This window comes from Erinaceus europaeus, chromosome 17, assembly GCF_950295315.1.
Source record: "Erinaceus europaeus chromosome 17, mEriEur2.1, whole genome shotgun sequence".
In the NCBI taxonomy this organism is placed as follows: domain Eukaryota; kingdom Metazoa; phylum Chordata; class Mammalia; order Eulipotyphla; family Erinaceidae; genus Erinaceus; species Erinaceus europaeus.
This window is the reverse complement of record NC_080178.1, coordinates 35404273-35424548: the sequence shown is the minus strand read 5'-3', so window position 1 is coordinate 35424548 and position 20276 is coordinate 35404273. Positions and strand designations below refer to the sequence as shown.

Genomic DNA, 20276 nt, shown 5'->3' with positions numbered 1-20276 from the left:
AAGTGGTTCTTTAAAAGAACCACTACTATATATATTCTACCAAGGACGTGCTGGTTGGTACCTTTGGACATGGTATCTATTGTTTGGCAAAGTTTTTCTTTGCCTTCTATTTTTTCCCTCTTCTTCCCTGACTTGCAACAAGTTCCAGTTCAAAAACATTTGTTTTAATGTTGGGGATCAATGGGAAATGTAGTGTGTCTAAATTTGAATCTGTATTGTAGTACTTGATATGGATTCTTCCAAATGTGAGCACTTAAGCTAGACAAAAATATTTCTCCTGGGTACTACCATTTTATGCAGACTGGTTTCTGGTCTCTAAGGAACTATCTGAACAGAAAACAGAATCTAAGAGTAGCGCTACTGAGCAACCTTAGGATTTCTAAATGTAGAACATAACACCTCAAGTTTAGGCTTCCAACCAACATCTTTTGGTCATTCATGGGATAAAAAAGTGCCATCATTAGCTATAGTATTTTGTGTGGTATTTGTTTTTCTAAAGTAAGAGTATTTTTATTTTTCTAGGCATAAAAAGTTAGCAGGTCACATTAATATACAGTGAATGCAAATGTCCTGTCTATATTTGAGTGTATTTGGTGAGATATAATTACTTGAAAGACCGGCTTTTACAATCCACACTACTGACATTATAGAATTGTTGTTATTCAGAAAATCTAATGCTGGGTTGGGGAGATCCTGATGTGCTGCTTTGTGCTTAGTGCATAATTAATTAGAGTTGAGGAAGGCTTGTGAAAATCCTACAAAAGCAACACAGAAATGATTTTGTTTTCCTTAATGTAGAGAATAATGTGTAAGATCACAATATTTTATTTATTTATTTACTTATTTATTTTACCAAAGCACTGTTCAGGTCTGGCTTTTGGTGGGGTAAAGGACTGAACCTGGGACTTGGAGCCTCAGGTATGACAGTCTATTTGCATAACCATTATGCTATCTACCTCCACCAGATCACAATATTTTTTGGTTAATATTTAAACATTCTTCAGGAAATTTGCTATATGTACTTGCATATCAAAAACTCAAGATGTTTGTTTGCATATCAAAAAATCAAGATTTGTTTTCTATAAATAAAGTCATGACTAGAATTAAGAAAATAGATACTCAGAAGACTAGAAATGCATGGGTAGGACATATGTTATCTAGAATGTATGTAAACCTGGGCTAATTTGGAGGAAATTGGTTAATCCAATCTTTGAGTTTGGTTCTTTGGTAGGAAGTTCACACCAACCAGTCAACTCAATGTAACCAAAAATAGTCATATCTGCAATCCTGCCTCCCCCCTAAAACCAACCAGTCAAACTTTAAAATAGCAGCTAATACCCATAGCTAAAAGGGGGAGGGGGGAGCAGATTCTAATATTAATTTTGCAGTGAAATATTTTTATTAAATCTATGGATGACTATTCCCAAAACAAACAAATGCTTCACCTAATTTTATGTACATATATTGTTTCTTATCCCAGTTATTAATATTCTTTACTTAACAAAAGCATGCCTAAACCTGCAACCTTTTTCATTTTAGCTGATTTCTAGAACAGGTTCAATGAGAGAACATGTAGCATCTACCTTAGGCTCTCGCCCCAAGTGTTGGCTGGTCTGGACCAGGCCATGAGTCCCTTGTAGTTGTTCATAAAGTACTTGACATTTTATCCAGATTTTAGTAAACACTTAAATGAACAGGGGAAATTTTAACACTGATCCATTCTAAGAGTTACCTTCTATTCTCAGAAGTGTGATAGTTTTTGTAGACTTAGTAAAACTAATAGTCTTCATAAACACTACAACTGACCACAGAGGTTTATCAAAATGGTAAAAAAAACAAAAGATTAAATTAATAATCTGGGTTGTTTCTAGGTGTCTTAATGTTTAAACAAGTTGACCTGCTTACATAATGAACAGAGCACAAATGGGCTACTCTTGTTAACATGCTGGTTAACTTAGTAGATGGCTCCATTTTTGTTTATTTCCTGGCCTCACCTTCTGATGAAACATCCTGTCAAGTTTATCAGACTCTAACTTCAAGTAATTCGAATGTCACATTAAATTCCTACATCTCTGTCCACAATATTTTAGTTTTCTTCAACTTTGAAATTTGGTGAAATACTAAGTTTACCCAAGTTCTAATTCCATGGCTGGTCTCATGCCTTGACCGACAGTTAAGGTTTTCTAGAGAACTGAGTACTTTTCAAATTTACTGGACAGATTAGGATGGAGTAAATCATCTTAATCCAATTTGTTCTTGCATATATACAACACAAGTCAATGTTTGTTATGACTTCCTTGATCCTTATTTATAAGACAATACAAGAGGAAACCATGTGTGTATGTTTGAAATAGAAATGATACATTGCACAGATATAACTCACCACGTTCTGGATAGGGCTGTCTGTGTTCAAATGGGGAGTATAAAGAGTAGGAACAGATGCTTTTTTCCCTTAATGGCCCTTTCTCTAATTTAAAATCTTCCATTTATTTCCCTAAGATTTAGTGATAACTTTAACACTTTAACTAAATTACCCAGTGGCTTGGTAGTCATCACACAAGCAAATCTTTTTAGAAATACTCGCACTTTGTTAGGTCATGGGTACTGTGATATAAAATCTGCACACTCCACATACAAAAATTAAATCAATGCAATGGATACAAATACATAATGCAAATGGCACCATTTCTAAACTGAGGGTACATGACCTGCCTCTAAATATTGAATTTCCATATTTTTTCAGTCATTGACTTTCTAAATTTGGGCCAATTTATTCTCATTATTCCTAAGTAAATCCACTTTGAGTTTTTAACAGTTATTTTATAATCAAATAGAGCCAAGGAGCCCTGATTCATGGATCCTGATGTTGCTAGGATACATGGCTTGGTATCCGATGAAAGGATATCACTTCAAAAGGGAAAACTTTCAAGTGTCCTAGAAAGGGATACACCCATCTTCCACTGTGGAAGACAGGGCCAATCCTACAGCTTCTTGGAAGCTCACAGACTTGGCTTCCCATGCTTTGAAATAAGCAACCTCTCTGGAAGGCTATGCAATTGCTAAGACTAGTTGTCAGGAAGGTCTTAAAGCAAGGAACACACGTATTTTAATTAAACACTTTTTCATGTTTGTTTTACAGTGAAAAGAAAAAAAACCCAGAACCCCCAGATTTTATGTACTTTGAAAATATATTTAAAAACATTAAAAATTCTATATTTAAAACATATATTATATGTTAATTAGTACACTTAAATAGAACTTGTATTTACAATAGGCTTCTGATGAGGTTAAGTTTTAATGCCAATTTTTTTCAATAACATAATTATATAAATATACTAAAATACAATAAATATTTTTTTGTTTTACATGGTGAATAATATCTTTACCATAGAGAGAACAAGGCCACAGACATTTACTTACATTTTCAATGGGAATCACCATAAAAAAAGCAACAGGCCTGCTGCCATGCAAGAAACACTTCTGCCACAAAGAGACCACAGCAAGGCTTTAAGAAACAAAACAAAACAGAACAAAAATGAACAGCAACAGAGAAATATTTTTAATGAAATAAATCTTGGGTCAACATAAACCACCAAGCATGTGACTGAGATGTATCTTCTTGGGTAAAAGAAAGCCACTGGCTACACCATTGCTGATTGTCCCCTACTCTGCCAGTATCAGGCCTTGAAAACCTCAGCACTTTGTGGCTGTGATAGGGACTAGTTTTTTTTTTTTTTTTTTTTTTTTTGCTTGTTACTGTTTTTAATAAATTTATCCCCCTAAGAAGAGGATGCAAAAACGAGTGTACAGCATATATTCCAAGTATTCATTACATGTTAAAATACAAAGAGTATTTTTGAAATAACAAAACAAACCTATACTACATAAAGCTTTCCTTCTGTTGAAGATAGGTATTCCAATGGTACTGTAAAAGACAGGCTGGTTCTAAATGAAAGACTGAACAAACAAGAAATTATTTGTTGATAGTTTCTTCATTCTCTGGTCATGGTAGACATCTTCCTTTGTTTATCCCTTATCCTACATGAAGATGCAGCAATTTTGTGAGGTTTTCTGATACACCGTTCCAGGACATTTTCAGGATTGCACAGTGTTTGAATGGGTTTAGCACTACTTTTCACTGGTGTCTGTATTTCCTAGGGTCACTATTCTAGGATTCTAACTTTGCTTCTCCTAACCCACTATAGCAGAGGTGAAGAATGGCTCTTCTGCATGAACAGCCAAGATGGGTAGGAGATGACTGTGACCTTGAGTGGGAATTAAATTCTATCCTGTCTCCTCCTCCATTAAGCAAGATACCTTCAAGCTGTGGAGTGTCCTGAATGTGAAGGCACCTTCCTAAAATCTTCTTTCTGGACAAGACTTTATATCAGTAGCCTTAATCATCTAACCTGAGTTTGGGATATGGCAGGGGAGTCTTCTCCTATTACATTTCCCCTTACCCAAAATTCCCAAAGGACAAAAACCCTGGTTTCCTCAAAGTCCTAATTTCAAAACAGTTAAGTGTTTGTGTAGCAAATAGCTTCTATACCATCATATGAGCCTCATGATCACAAATCCACATGAGGTTCTGAACCTGCTCCAAGTTAGTCCAGCATTATCTAATACTATTCAGGGGTGGAAGGCATAAACTGACTTGAGCGTGGTCCTCCAGCGAGAACCTCTTAGCACAGTTAGATAATGTAGGCACTTAAAAACTTAAAACGCGAGGTCCAAGCAACTTGACACATGTCATTCCAGGGCCACTTCTAATGGGCACTCCAGAGGCCGTCCTCTTGGAATGTCTCAAGTATCATTTCAAACCCCAACCTAGACCTCAGGATGGCCACTCATAAATTCCTCCTGCATTGAGGGGAAGTGATCTATCCACTCTACACAGCTTCCCTTTAGCTGTTCAGTCTCATTTCACTGGAAGTGTGGACTCCTGCTCTAATCTAGGTGTTTCTGGGCCCATACAGAACTCCATCTTTACTTGAAAGACATTTGAAGCCTTACCACAATTTTTTCTTTATGCTGTATAATGATTTACCCAAATGTTTACCCCTCATAAAAAAAAGTTGTTGTTGCTCCTTTACTTAAAAAAAAAAAAAAGAAAGAAAGAAATCACTGTTTTCTAAGCTTATTGTCAGAGACATGGTATGACAAATTTGCTCACTTGTTCATAATATTGGTAAAATATTTCCAAGGGCACAAAACTAATTTTTCTTCCTCAAGAGAAAATAAAATAAAGAGGGGAATCAAAAGGGTTTGGGGGGGATAATATGCTTTAAGTAAATGCAGATCTTTCCAACAAAATAATTTTCCCCTGACCAAGGAGGGAGAGGACCTGAGTGAGAGTGAGAGGGCCCTTATAAGATGCATGATGGGAAGTGGGGGTCAACGTTTAGTTCAATTGCCTTAATTTTTATTCACTTTTCAGATTGATATAGCAAATATCCATACAATACATAAGTGACTCATCAATCAGAATGTATATTGAAGGAATTCTTTCTCCATCTTTATTCCCTGTGGGAACTGAAAGAAACAAAACAAAACCAAACAAAAACAAAAAACACAAAACAAACAAAAATATACCCCTCCCATCCCTTACCCCTTAAGCCAGTAAAGCGATGACAACAGCACCTTGACATTGTTTTAATTCCAATGCTATCAGAAGTTAAAAGCAGCAAAACAGATGTGATACTAACAAGAACGAAGATACTTACTGTCTAAAATGTAAACGGAATGTTTTGGTTCAAATTTTTGTTGGTATTTGTTTGTTTTCTGAAAGAGGACAGTTTATTATCAATTCACAATTAAAGCAGCATGCAATTTATTATTAGTTTTTAAACTTTTTACGTTTTCAATTCTTGGCAACGGCAACAAACCACATTATTAAGGAATGTAATGCAGACTTTTTAAAGTTGTGCGCAAAAATGACTGTTTCCCTTCTGGTCATGGATGTGTCCAATAAATAGATTGTAGAACCACTGTACTGTATAAACTTCCTTTATACATGCAGTTCATAAAATTATTTTTTTCTTAACTGAATAATTTACCCTGTTATGTGTATATACAAATAGATAATTTTTGTCTCAATATAATCTATACAACATAAATCCACTATCTTCCCCTTTTAATGGTCAATGTACATACACAAGAAGTGTCTATCCTTATAAATCGCCAGCCAATTCTCTTTTTGTTATCCATGGTTAGTGCCCGCACGTACGATTGGGTAGTTCGGCACTGGGAGTTCCAATGCCTTTTGTCTATGCCCCTGCAGCCCTCCTTCGTGAAACCCAGCGGATTGCACCTGGTCTCGTAGAAGTACTGCTTCAGTTGACCTTTGGATACAGGTACTTTTTCAAGGACGGTGACCGTCCCGCCCGACATGTCCACTGCAGTCTTTTTATCTGCTGCTGTCACCCACTGGCTAACACTGTCGCACACGCTCAGCTCCCCACGGCGGGCAGGGTCAGAGTGGCGCCGGACCCTCATCGACATGTTTGCAGCATCCAGGTAATTTTTGTATTCCTCAAGCAGAAAGAGAAGAGGAGGCTCCAAAGGCACTTGACTACTGAGCATCACTCGAGAAGTATACAAGTCCGCGTCCTTAGGGGTTTCGTCATGGGGACGAACTTTCTGGTCCTCGTCCAACAGCTCTTCTATCATGTGTTCAAAAGTGTTAGCCAATGCCAGGTCTCTTGCACCTGCCTTGGGCCCATTCGCGCTCTCCAGAGTCCCATGGGTCCGCATACCTGGGTAGACCAAGCTGCCTTGTCCTCGGAAGTTTGCTTCTTTCATGGGGGCAGCCTTCATGCAACCAAAGTATGAAATAACCATAGTAAGGAAAAGGATGGTCATCACTCTTCTCACCTGGTGGATCTGTGGGGAGAAAGCAAAAACAGGATACAAAACCAGTTAGTTTTTTTTTTTTTTCCAGAGATGCAATAATTATTCTGATTGCAATTCTAGGTCAAGGTTTTTTTTATCCATTGGTGATAAACTCCAGTTACACTAGATACAAAGTAATGTCAGTAGTGTACGATATGGAGCTTAACATAAACCAAAGATGTGTAGGTTTTCCTCTAGATTTAGCCTAGAAACCTGAGATTAGGTGTAGTCTTAAGTGAAAAAATGTGGCATCAAGCTCTCCCCCTTTCCTCCCACTTTAGCAGCTTTCTAAGTTAAATTTTTAATGATCTCTGCTCAGGCTGTCACAAGAAACAGAAAATCAGAAATGTTACTAGGCAACAACTGCAAATGTAATAGTATTTTTTTTCAGTAGCAACATGGTCCTTTTGCAGGAATATGTAATAGGAACATTAGTGGCCTGAGGGTCTTAGTGGGCCTTTGTAGTTATATCTAGGCAAGAATGGCACAATGAAACAAAGAGAGTAGAAGGAGAAGTAGAAGGAGGCTTTATATTGACTTTATTTTTCTCCTATAGAAATAATCTATTAGAGAAAAGGAGGATACTTTCCTTAAGCCATCCAGTTTTCCAGATAGAGAAATCAAAAGCCATTGAGGATTTGCCTCAAATCATGAAAAAAAGTTTGTATTAGAACTCTGGGCTCCCAACAGATGTTCATTCTATGACACCTGGGTGGTCATAACTGAAAATGTTTTGCTTATTTTCAAACAGAAATCATTTTCTACATGTTAATTTTAATGAAGTGTCTATGCCTGGGGCTGATATCATGAAAACAATGTGTCTGTTTAAAAGAGAACTGGAAAAGTCAGCATTAAAAAGACACTGAAGTCAATTTCAGATGCCTCTCATATGCAAATCCATTTTTATCTCTGCTAACACTCATTCTTTGGCTTCTCTGGCTCACACACAGATCTAAAAAAGCTGAGTTTTGGTTTTTACTGGAAATACTGTATATATGCCTATGTATGCGTGTGTGTGTGTGTGTGTGTGTGTGTGTGTGTGTGTGTTGTAAGAGAGAAGAAGGGGGGGGGGCTCTGAGTTTATCACACCTTTAAAACTGAGTGGCATTTTGCACCATTTGGAATAGGCAGCTAATGCTGCTTTCTGTGCTTTTGAAGTTTCTTGGGAAGTCCCTTAACAGCACACCACAAAATTAATCTTTTCCTGTTTGCCAGAGGGTTGATATACTACACATTTGGCTCTACACCTATAAGAATGCTCTGGAAAGATAATTAGAATAGATGAACAAGCAAAATGAAAACATACCTATAGACCAACCGAAGGGTACAATCAGATGGTGAAGGACTTCAGAATCACTTACCTGAAGCATCGTGTCCCTAAGTAGTAAATACAATCCCCTCTAATTCTCAACACTCAGAATTAATTCCTACTTCTCATTTCTGGAGCACAGGCATTAGAAAAGGCACACATATTGCCACTGCTATTATACTAAGCCAATCTGTGAGGAAAAGGCCTATTCATAAAGTGCCATGTTACTGAACAGGAAGGTAACCTACCTCCGAGTAAACAGATTATACTGCAGAAATGGCTGAACACTCTGGTTTTGAGAACCAAATGTTTCTGCTCTATACTTTTGTAAGAGACCATACTTCCTAAAACTACAAGACTGTATTGTCATGCTCACAAAAACAAATGTCTGTGTAGATTCACTCTTACATTACATGAGAGTGAATCTCATGTTTAGAGCTGCTTGGAATGCACATAGTCTGAGAGTAGGAAGGGTACACAGGTTTGAAAGAAAAAGAAAAAAAAATAGCAGAGATCCATTCTGCTAAGACTAAACTTTGCAAATGTTCTAGATTCTGCAACCATCAAAGAAATGACCCTCCAAGGAGGTTTCTATTCCTGGCAGACAGTACTTACACTACTGAATAAAAACCCTTTCTCCTAACATTACCAGTCCAAATGTAAGCCCAGGAGTACCACAAATGTAGGTCAAGGAAAAAAATGTAAATTTAGAATACTTTACTCCACCCATGTACACTGCACTAAGATTTGTTGTATTCAACTAATTTTAATATCATATTTAATTAAGTATAAGATATTATCATTAAATAAACCATTTTATATATCATGAAGAAACAAAAATACATATAATTAAACTATTGCTGTATCTGTTGTTGTCACTAAAGAGTTTCTTCAAAACTATTCAGAAACCATTTATTATATGACTTTTTATTTTAATTAATTAATTAATTTTTGCCTCCAGGATTGTTGCTGGGGCTCAGTGCCTGCACCAGGAATCCACTGCTCCTGGAGGCTATATTTTTTTCCCTTTTGTTGCCCTTGTTTTATAGTTGTGGTTATTATTATTGTTATTGATGTCATTGTTGTTGGATAGGACAGAGAGAAATGGAGAGAGGAGAGGAAGACAGAGAAGAGAGAAAGACAGACACTTGTAGACCTGCTTCACCACTTGTGAAGCGACCCTCCTGCAGGTGAGGAGCCGGGGCTCGAACTGGGATCCTTAAACAGCTCCTTGCGCTTTGTACCATGTGCACTTAACCCGCTGCGCTACCTCCTGACCCCTTTTAATTTATTTTTTATTGCCACCAAGGTTATCCCTGGAGATTGATGCCTGCAGTACAGTTCCATTCTCTCCTGGTAGCTATTTTTTCCTTTCCTCCCCTTTCTGTTGATTTGATAAGACTAAAAGAAATTGAGAGAAGAGGGGAGAGAGACTGGGAAACAGAAGGATAGACACTGTTTCACTTCTAGAAAAGTGCCTTCCCCTTCAGGTGGGGGTTTGAGGCTCAAATCCACATTCCTACACATAGTAACATATGCTTAATCAGGTGTTTCACCTCCTAGTCCCCCATATGTAACTTTTTACATGTGTAAAAAGAATTTTTTTCTTTTTTTAGGATTTTATTTATTGATGAGAAAGATAGGAGGGGAGAAAGAAAGAACCAGACATCACTCTGGCACATGTGCTGCTGGGATCAAACTTGGGACCTTATGCTTGAGAGTCCAAAGATTTATCACTGCACCACTTCCCGGACCACTTAGATCACTTTCTTATGTTACCCAATGCTTCTTCACCTCTGCTCTGATGAGGCTAGAGTCCTTAGAGCCCTACATAGAATACTGTCTCATTCTCCTGGTAAACTCCTTTCTTTGTATCTTGCTTGTTTTTTGTATAACTGGCTCAAGCATCAAACCATACATGCCATCTTCTCTAAACACACACTCTTCTCCATCCCAAAAAGTCCACACTACATGTCTCATTTCGTATTTATCTCCTGCTCATTTGCAGTTAACTATATATGTTGATTCAAAACAGTCCTCAATTGAATAATAAACTCTCTGAGGGAATGAATCATAAATGGTCCCCCCATAATGCTTAACACAGACTAGCATAATAGTATTCAGTGAAAACTAACTGATAGGTTTATTAAACCAGAAGAAAAATAGTTCTGATATAATTTTCATGCAAAGTCTTTCTATTTGGATAGGACCAATAAACTCACTAGAAGTATTAAATCAAGTACATGCTGTGATGAACCCAAATTATAAGCTCTAAAGGGACTTCAAGGATGGCAATTATCAGCCATGAGCAATTTCCCACATTTCCTAATATAGCAAAACTTTACTTGAATAATTCAAAACTAAATAATTTTACAACTTACTAATAGCCCCTACAATTTCCTATGTAGCTCTGTTTTTTTTTCTTCTCATTTTTTTCTTTTTCTTTTGGTTTTTATTGGGAATTTACAACTCCATGTAAATTCTTCAGATAGAAAAACAGATAAAGAGAAAGATAGCACAACACCAACAATACTCCCGTTATTGTGGTGAGGTCTAGACTTGGACCTGGGCTATACCCATAATAAAGCAAGTATACTATCCACATGAACTGTCTGCTTTCCGGGGTAGTTCTTTTTCTAACAAATCAATACAAGGCTTAGAAAGTAGTCATTAATAGTTATAAAAGCAAAATTTGGAATCTTCAATCTTGACTTAGCTTCTTTTTTTTTCCAGGTAACTTCTTCAAGGAGCACTTTCATTTATTATTAGGAAATAATAATAGATAAGAGCTTCCATAAGAATTCATACATTTTAGAGCTTCAGATATAACTTTATTACACAGATAAAGAGGCTGGGCTGGGGAGATAGTATAATGGGTATGCAAAACACTTTCATATCTGAGGCTCTGAGGTCCCAGGTACAGTTGTCAGCATGGCTATAAGTCAGAGCTGAGCTGAGCAGTGCTCTGATGTGTCTGTCTATCTGCCAGTCTGTTGTCCCCATGCTCTTTCCCTCTGCCCCAACCTATTTCTTCCTCTCTCTTATCTTCCTCTGCCCTGCTCTGTACCTTGCTCTCATTAAAATAAAATATTTTAAAATATAAAGAAGCAGTCAAATATTGCAAAGAAGACATTAGTCTGTATCTTTTAATCACTAAATTCATTAGTGCAAATCACTAATACTATTCCAATGCTTACAAGATCAACTCAACCACATAAATAAAATGCTAACTAAGAAGGTTTTTGAGTCCTACTGCTTGGGCATATACACTAAGGAACCAACACAACCATCCAAAAAGATTTGTGTATACCTATGTTAATAGCAATACAATTTGTAATAGTTAAAACCTGGAAGAAGCTCAGATGTCCAACAACAGATGAGTGGTATATATACTGTTCAGTTATTTAAAATGGTGAATTCACCTTCTTTACCTCATCTTGGATGGAGCTTGAAAAAATGTTAAGTGAAATCAGCCAGAAAGAAAAGGATGAATATGGGATGAACTCACTCATAGACGCTGAAAAATAAGAACAGAAAGGGAAACACAAAGCGGAAATTATATTGGATTTGGTGTATTGCACCAAAATAAAGGACTCTGGGGTGGGAGGTAGTGTTCAGGTCCTGGTACATGATGGTGGAGGAGGACCTAGGTGGGGGGTTAGAGAGTTATGTGGAAAACTATGAAATGTTACACATGTACAAACTACTGTATTTTACTCTTGACTGTAAACCATTAATCCCAATAAAGGGGAAAATATTATTATCCCCATCATGCATATGAGGGAACTGTGGTTCAGAGACATTTATCAGATAGTACAGATAGATCTATAAGGTAGTACAAAGCTAATTGGTTACCTATTATCTTGTTCAAGTTTTTACCACCAGGAAATGCTGTCAGTTTTAGAGTACTTAACTGTAAGAAGAAGAAAAGCTCTTCATACACTAATAAAAGTAATAAAAGAAGTAGCTTATAATAAGTATATGAACATAATTTTTTGCAGATATATCTTGAACCCAATTTTTTAAGAGCAGCACCATTAAAAGATATTACTCTGAAGTATTGAATTGTGGCCCCAACTTAGTCTTAATTACTGCAGAGGACAGAATTTCAGACAATGTAGTCTTCCCTTAAAAACATTATACAAAAATTTAGACATATCACTACCAAGTTTCTGTGACCAAAGATAAGAAGGAGAATGAAATGATATGGATAATTCAAGTATATGAGGGGGACAAAGTCACACTTTTTTCCCAGGGCCCTTGGGCTTTGTCTTTGTGCATGTAATCAAAGAAAACATGTTAAAGATGTGGCTTTTCATCTGAATTGTATAAACAACAAAGATAATGGTGACACTGAAGCAATTATAAATTAATATTTAATTCTCACATACATGATGCAAGCCTATTAAGAGCACACCTTAATGAAACCTTCAAATCAATACAAATAATCTTTAATTTGTATTCAGTTTCACTATAGAACTTACTTTTGTTTGCTTCTTCATGAGACATACAGTCTACTTTCAAGTCTTATGGTATAGGGAGGACTGATATGTAAGCAACCACAAAATAAAAATAGAAACAACTCAGGAAAGATATAGATAAATGCTATGGCGAGAAGAGGTTACTTCCAGTTATAAAATGATTTGGTAAGAAGACTGAATATATACACACACAGTGTAGTTGAAGAGGATTTAAATATATATAGAAAAGATAGTGGTGAATGGATAGCAGCATGGTTAAAGGGATAAATGTGGGAAGACACAGAGGACATTTCTGGAGAGAATAGTTCTAGAACAGAAACAGTGAAAAGTAAGACTGAATGACTGATATATTTTAGAAAGTTATAAAGGTAATACTGAAGAATTACATAATTAAATCTGGGGTTGGGTTAGGGGCGTCGATACATCATTTAACTAATCATTTAATAACTAATCAATGCATTTATTTACTTTTTAGACTGAATCAAATTATGAAAAGATGTTAGAAGTGTGCAGAGCTGAGCTATAAGCATTGGTGATATTGGTCATACACTGGCCAAAAGACAGGATGGAGGGAGGTGAGAGAGAGGTGGAAATGTAAGTCCTCATTCCAATACAATTACAGTGAACTTGAATTCTACTGTTTAGCACTTTTAATTCAAAGATCTCCAAACACTTTGCAAGTAATTAAGACTCATAAGACCCTAGAGATACAGGTAACTATAATTATATCCATTTTATACAGGAGAAAAGAGGACCTTGTTCTAGCTGTGGTTCCCTTGCTAGAACAAGGTCAGAACCTCAGTATCCAAAGGAAAATTAGGCTTTCAGCTACAAGGATGGCTTCTGCCATAGCTATGCGCTATTTCTGCATTATTTTCTTGTTAGTTATATTTTGCTTAGCCAAGATTTTAAAACTAAATATTATACATTCATGAAAAAGGTAGTTGGACTGCATAAGTAAAATGAAGGGGGAAAAAAAGCTAATGATCATTACAGAAACTCACTCTACTTACCTGGATTATCCATTAAATGAAACTGGTATACATATTTTAATGAGCTCTGAGCATCCAAATGTTCCAAATCTTTGAAGGAATTATTTTTAAAAATATGAGCTTTAAACTGTATTATAGTTTATGTCTAAGGGTATGTAGTTATATTTCCTATAAATCACAGTGCTAAAGCTAGAATATTCTCTGATCCAGTAGAATGCCCATAATATTGAGTGACATTTGCAGACACTACTTAGCCTCATTACAAATACCAGGAAATTGTTCTTAGTTCTTGGTGATGTTACATACATATCACTACCATGAGAGGGAAAAGTACATTTCCCTGAATCATTAATTGAAAGATCAATGCACATACATCTTTCATAGAAAGTATTATAGCTCTGGTAATCTATTAGCTATCTAATCTTCACTCCCCCTTTAACAAAGGATTTTTTCTATTGGTAGGAGCCCTCATGCACAAGTAAAACTAGACCACATCCTCCATTAAGATAGAGATTGTGTATTTTACCTTGACTTACAATCTCTATAGTACCTTGCACAAACCAGGTTCATTCTTCCATATAAGTTAGTTCTCTTTGTTCAAGTAATATTTGCAGTTTTTATGAATGTAACAACTGAAATAAATGTAGAAAGTCTTAAAGTAGGGTGTAATGATGGAATGAAATTTTGGATTAAGGAAAAATAAAACATCTGGCACAACAATGATCAAGTGTAGGCAGAGTAGACCCTATCTGACATCCAGTTGCCACCACAATCCAAAGGTCTCCATCATTATTGCCCAACTTTTCTACTGTAACTGTTTTTTTTTTTTTCAGAAGACTTTTGAAAGCCAGGGTCACCTAAACCCAGCAGCACTACCAACCTCAGTCCTTATCCTTCATTTCGTCCTCACAGAGTAACACTGCCCAAGAAGTGCACTTCTCTACAAGTGTCTACAATAAAGAAATCTTAGCAGCAAACACATACAAAAGTACTATCAAATGAATAGGTGGTCTAAAATTGGCTTTTGAAGTATAGTTAAGATCTATCTATATCTATTGAATATATTTTAATGAGAGACACCGAGACAGACCAGAACACTTCTCATCTAAGTTTATAGAGGAGGGGGACTTCAGGCATGAAAATCTTTTCCCATAACCATTATGCATCCTCTCTCTCTCTCTCTATATATATATATATATGTGTGTGTGTGTGTGTGTGTGTGTGTGTGTGTGTGTGTGTGTGTGTGTGTCTGTTCAAAACAGTTTTAGATTACAAGAAACAAATTGCAGTTAACATTCAATTAAAAAGTCTAACCTTGTGGTCCAGCAGGTGGCTTAAAAGCAAGAGAAAAAGCCAGAATGTTCTCTTTTCCTCTCCCTATTTCAGTTTTTTTTTATTATCTCTATTTATTTATTGGATTGAGACCATCAGAAATTGAGAGGAAGAGGGGATAGAGAGGGAGAGAGACACCTGCAGCCCTGCTTCACCACTCATGAAGCTTCCCCCCTGCAGGTGGGGACAGGGAGCTTGAACCTGGGTCCTTACACATTGTAACGTGCACTTAACCAGGTGCACCACCCCCTCCAATTCTTTCTATCACATTAAAAAGTAAATCTTTAGAGAAGAAAAAATAAGAGAAATAGCACAGTAGTCTGTATATACAAAATATATAGGTGGGGGTATAACATAATGGTTATGCAAAGAGACTTTCAAGCCTGAGGCTCTCAAGTCCCAGGTTCAATCCCCCAAACTGCCATAAACCAGAGCTGAGCAGTGCTCTGGTAAAAAAAAAAAAAAATCACAAAATATATGCCTGAGGCCACAAGGTTCAATCCCTGACAGCACTCTAAGCCGAAGTGGGGCAACACCTCGGTAAAAAGAAAAAAAAAGTCTGACTTTTAAAATTAGGATTCTATTTTTGCTAGACTATCTGGTGCAGGGAGTCAAGCAGTAGCACAGCGGTAGCGCAGCAGGTTATGTGCAGGGGGCACAAAGCACAAGGACTGGCATAAGGATCTCGGTTCCAGTCCCCAGCTCCCCACCTGCAGGGGAGTCGCTTCACAGGTGGTTGGTGAAGCAGGTCTGCAGGTGTCTGTCTTTCTCTCCCCCTCTCTGACTTCCCTTCCTCTCTCCATTTCTCTCTGTCCTATCCAACAATGATGACATCAATAACAACAACAATAATTACTACAACAATAAAACAACAAGAACAACAAAAGGGAATAAATAAATAAATAAAAAAGAATACCTGGTGCAATTTGCTATAAAATCCTAAAGAGAAATTCAGATTTAACAATATTCTAAGTACAAAAGCAGCAAAAGCAATGTATTATCTATCAAATTTCCATACACAGCAGACAGTAATGTCAATTAAGAAGATATGGTCTACCTGGCTCCACCAAGTTCAGTGACCCACTATATAAGGAATAACCTAGAAAAACTATCAAGGAAGTTATTATGCTTAGTGATAAGAGCTGATCTCTACAACTGCTAGGAAATCACAGGGTGTAATTTCCTATTAAGAGTCAATAACTCAGAATAAAAATAGTTGAGTAAGGAGATATGAACATTATAGGCAGATAGTGCTTTTTGCACTTAACACTCCAAACTTACAAAAATGTTTCAAATATAAAATTAATTTTTATGCAACCTGAAGGTGATTTGAGTGTTAAGTATATTAGTGCAATTCACATTTCTTACAAAAATATTGGAGGAAAAGTTATCTGAAATAAGTTAATAAGTATAGAAATAGAATAAGTTTCCCATGGATTGAAATTAAGTCTTGCATGCCAAAGTATGCTATACTGGCAGGCAGTATCGACATTACAAAGAGATTATAAGTAATACAGATTCTTCTCACTGCTCTTCCTCTATCCTGTTCACTGTATCCCCTAAATCAGAATCTGCATTCCAACAAGACTCAAACACTTCAAAATGATTCATATACTAATTAATATTGAGAGTCACTGGACAGGATAATAAAGAGAAAGATAAGGAAATAAAAAGGTTAAATTTGACTTAATTACTTTGGTACATTCTAAGTGGGCCCTGGACTTATTAGCTCTCATCTTTCCTTCTTGGTTTGACTTGCTTTGTTGGGATGTTTATTATGTGAGAAAACATTTTTTCCTTTGAAAAACATACTGTTTTCTGGGTCTCTTTATGTCAATTATATTTTTCACTATTGTGGGCATAGCATAACAGTACAGGATAACTACAAATATGATTGATTGAATAAGACTGTTCAACTAGTTCTGGCCTTCTGTTCAATCATTAATTTTTATCTTAGTGCTGTTAGACAATGTAGGCATAGCTGGCCTCCCTGATAATTTACACAACCTAATATTACTCATTCCCTCACAATCACACAGGAAATGATACTGCCAGCTCTGGCAGGTGGTAAACCTCCAGGCACATTAATATTACTTTCAGTGAGATACCTCTGATTTTTAGAAGCTTCCTGTCCTGAAATGTGAAACAGAAACAGAGGCAAGGAGAGAACTAACTCATTCATTCAGCCACTTTATGGATATTTCATATTTCTGGACTTTCCTCACACTGTTCCCTATAGGTTCAGCTCTTTCCACCAAATATTGTAGAGGGAAAGAAAACCACACAAAATAAAACAGCAGCAGCAACAATAAAACCCAAATATATACACCAAATTGTCAGCAAGGTTGTCTGCCTAGCAGACAACCCAATTTCTTTGTTGGGTTACAAAATTTGGTATAATTTAAGACCAAAGTACCAAAATGGTTTTTAAGTTAAATTTCAAAAGTTAAGTTATTTTTTTTAATTGAACAACATGACCAGTGCATAAATCGATATTATAAAGGAATTTCATGAACAGTCTACTGTTTTAAGCTTTTTATAAAGATTGCAAAGACAGCTAGTTGCAAACACTAAAAAGTCACCAAGTTTACCATAGAAAAGGTAATGACTGGCACTGGGAACTAAGGAAATGTTGCAGTTAAAGTCATTTGCAAGTGGGTGGGGCTGAGATGATACAGAATTCTATTTTCCCAGGCAGTATCCCAAGTATTATTGGGTTCCACCTTGAGCCCCACATAGTACAGATGTCAACACAGCTAAGGGAAGGCCTCTTCCAAGTTATAAACAAGGCACACCTACTAGCACGGTATGTTGTGAAAGCCTAGCAAAATCTTCTTATCCAAGTCCCTGGATCCAAGAATAAGCATGCTCTATCTCTGGGGGAGAAAAAAAAATCAAGGGTAACATGCAATATCTCTCAGAATAAAATATAAAAGGAGCCCCCTTTAAGAAAAGAGGTTTGCCATTGAAGGGTGGACTAGGGGATGAGGTGGGAAGTGCTGGGGAACAATTTTCAAAAAATTCAGAAAACAAAAGCAGCGAAACGCTAAGAAATCTCTGTCCTATTCCATGTTCCTTCTTCAGAACTGGCAACTTTAAACCAACAGGTTGTTTTAGCATTTTCCTGGACACCGAATTCTTGCCATGAGATACTATGGGAATTTTGACAGCTGTGAGCCAACATCCACAAGACACCATCACCACAAAAGCACACACTTAATGGACCCCAGAGCTGTGGTAAAGGCATGCCCTTCTCAGTTTTTCCACAGATGGTGCTCCTGAAATTTTCCATAGCCAACATATTCCTGTGGTTAATTAGTTATCTGAGCAATTTCCATTATAGAAAGAATATCTGTACATAATTAGATCCATCTGAATTGAAGTCCAAACTGGAAGGTTTCAGTGTCATTAACTCAGAAGGACTAAAAGGAGAATTTCATGGATAATTCTCATCCAATGAAGGGATTCCTCTAGACGCAAAGCTGTTCTTTGAAGTACATAGAATATTCAACTTTGAAAAGCAAGAGAGGTGAAAATACGTGTGGAAAAGAGCTGAAAAAGAAAAGTTGCCTGTAGAGACAAAAGAAAAAACTAGAAAACTACTACCAAGAAAATTTGGGGAAAAGATAAAATTAGCTAGAAAAAGCCATTAGCTCTCTGTTGCTCACCTTTATGAGACCATTTTCAGGAGTCAATTTCTTAAATTCCACTGAAGTGGAATGCACACTGCACAGCCTTTCCTCTGAGATGCACAGTCATGCCGTATCGAAGCGGGTGGGTAGATGCAAGAGCATGTGTGGACATGCAACCCTTTCTGTAGCAACTCAGTGTTTTGAGCATTATTGTGGATTAACCTCCTGCACACATGGAGGAAACTGGTGGTTCCAAGCATCCAGTTGTCCTTCAGGTTATTTTTGTATCCAACTCTATAATTTATTTTAATTACTTACAGAAAAGCACAAGGAATGTGCTCATTACTTGTAGCTTAGTACAGGAGGGAAAATAATTTGTCTTTCCCTGACATTGCCTTGCCCCAGCCCCCAACTTTTCTAAGTGTCAGTGTTCATCCAAATTAATACAAGTAAGCCAATTTCTGGGCCCTGTATATATTGAGCCATGTGGACTCCATTCAGAAAACTGGCTCTACTCCAAAGCTACTATAAAATACAAAAGACAGGCTAACAAACATATGAAAAACTGCTCTAGGTCACTGATTGTCAGAGAAATGCAAATTAAGACAACACTAAGATACCACCTCACTCCTATAAGAATGGCATACATCAAAAAGGACAGCAGCAACAAATGCTGGAGAGGATGTGGGGACAGAGGAACCCTTTTACATTACTGGTGGGAATGTAAATTGGTACAGCCTCTGTGGAGAGCAGTCTGGAGAACTCTAAGAAGGCTAGACATGGACCTTCCATATGATCCAGTAATTCCTCTCCTGGGGTTATACCCCAAGGACTCCATAACACCCAACCAAAAAGAAGTGTGTACTCCTATGTTCATAGCAGCACAATTCATAATAGCTAAAACCTGGAAGCAACCCAGGTGCCCAACAACAGATGAGTGGCTGAGAAAGCTGTGGTATATATACACAATGGAATACTATGCAGCTATCAAGAACAATGAACCCACCTTCTCTGACCCATCTTGGACAGAGCTAGAAGGAATTATGTTAAGTGAACTAAGTCAGAAAGATAAAGATGAGTATGGGATGATCCCACTCATCAACAGAAGCTGACTAAGAAGATCTGAAAGGGAAACTAAAAGCAGGACCTGATCAAATTGTAAGTAGGGCACCAAAGTAAAAACCCAGTGGTGAGGGGTAGACATGTAGCTTCCTGGGCCAGTGGGGGGTGGGAGTGGGCGGGAGGGATGGGTCACAGTCCTTTGGTGGTGGGAATGGTGTTTATGTACACTCCTAGAAAAATGTAGACATATAAATCAGTAGTTAATTAATATGAGAGGGGGAAATCAATTGTATGTCTCAAAGTTTCTCAAAAGACAAACTGAATCTTTTTAATATATAGGCTATGTATTTGATATGCGGACTCTCTCAAAAGCCTAGACCAAGTAGATTAGAAGCATCCAATAGCACAGCTATATACAAGATACTGGGTACTGTACAGCAAACCATAACAAAGGGACTTTTCAAAGTTAACCCAATTAACAAATAATGTGATGATAATATTAACTATCGATTGTCTTTTTGAACCCTAAGACAGCAGGAACCTCACATCTTCACTATAGAGCCCCTACTTCCCCCAG

The 20276-nt window shown here is 37.0% G+C and overlaps 1 protein-coding gene across 1 annotated transcript; it reads right to left on the bottom strand.

Moving 5' to 3' along the window:
* Positions 1–3083: 3083 nt before the first annotated feature.
* On the bottom strand, positions 3084–18897 carry BDNF (brain derived neurotrophic factor). Its single transcript, XM_060176657.1, is given in 3 exon segments — positions 3084–6882; positions 18674–18723; positions 18726–18897. Coding segments are annotated over 3 exon segments (984 nt in total). The 3' UTR covers positions 3084–6120.
* Between the last annotated feature and the right edge of the window lie 1379 nt (positions 18898–20276).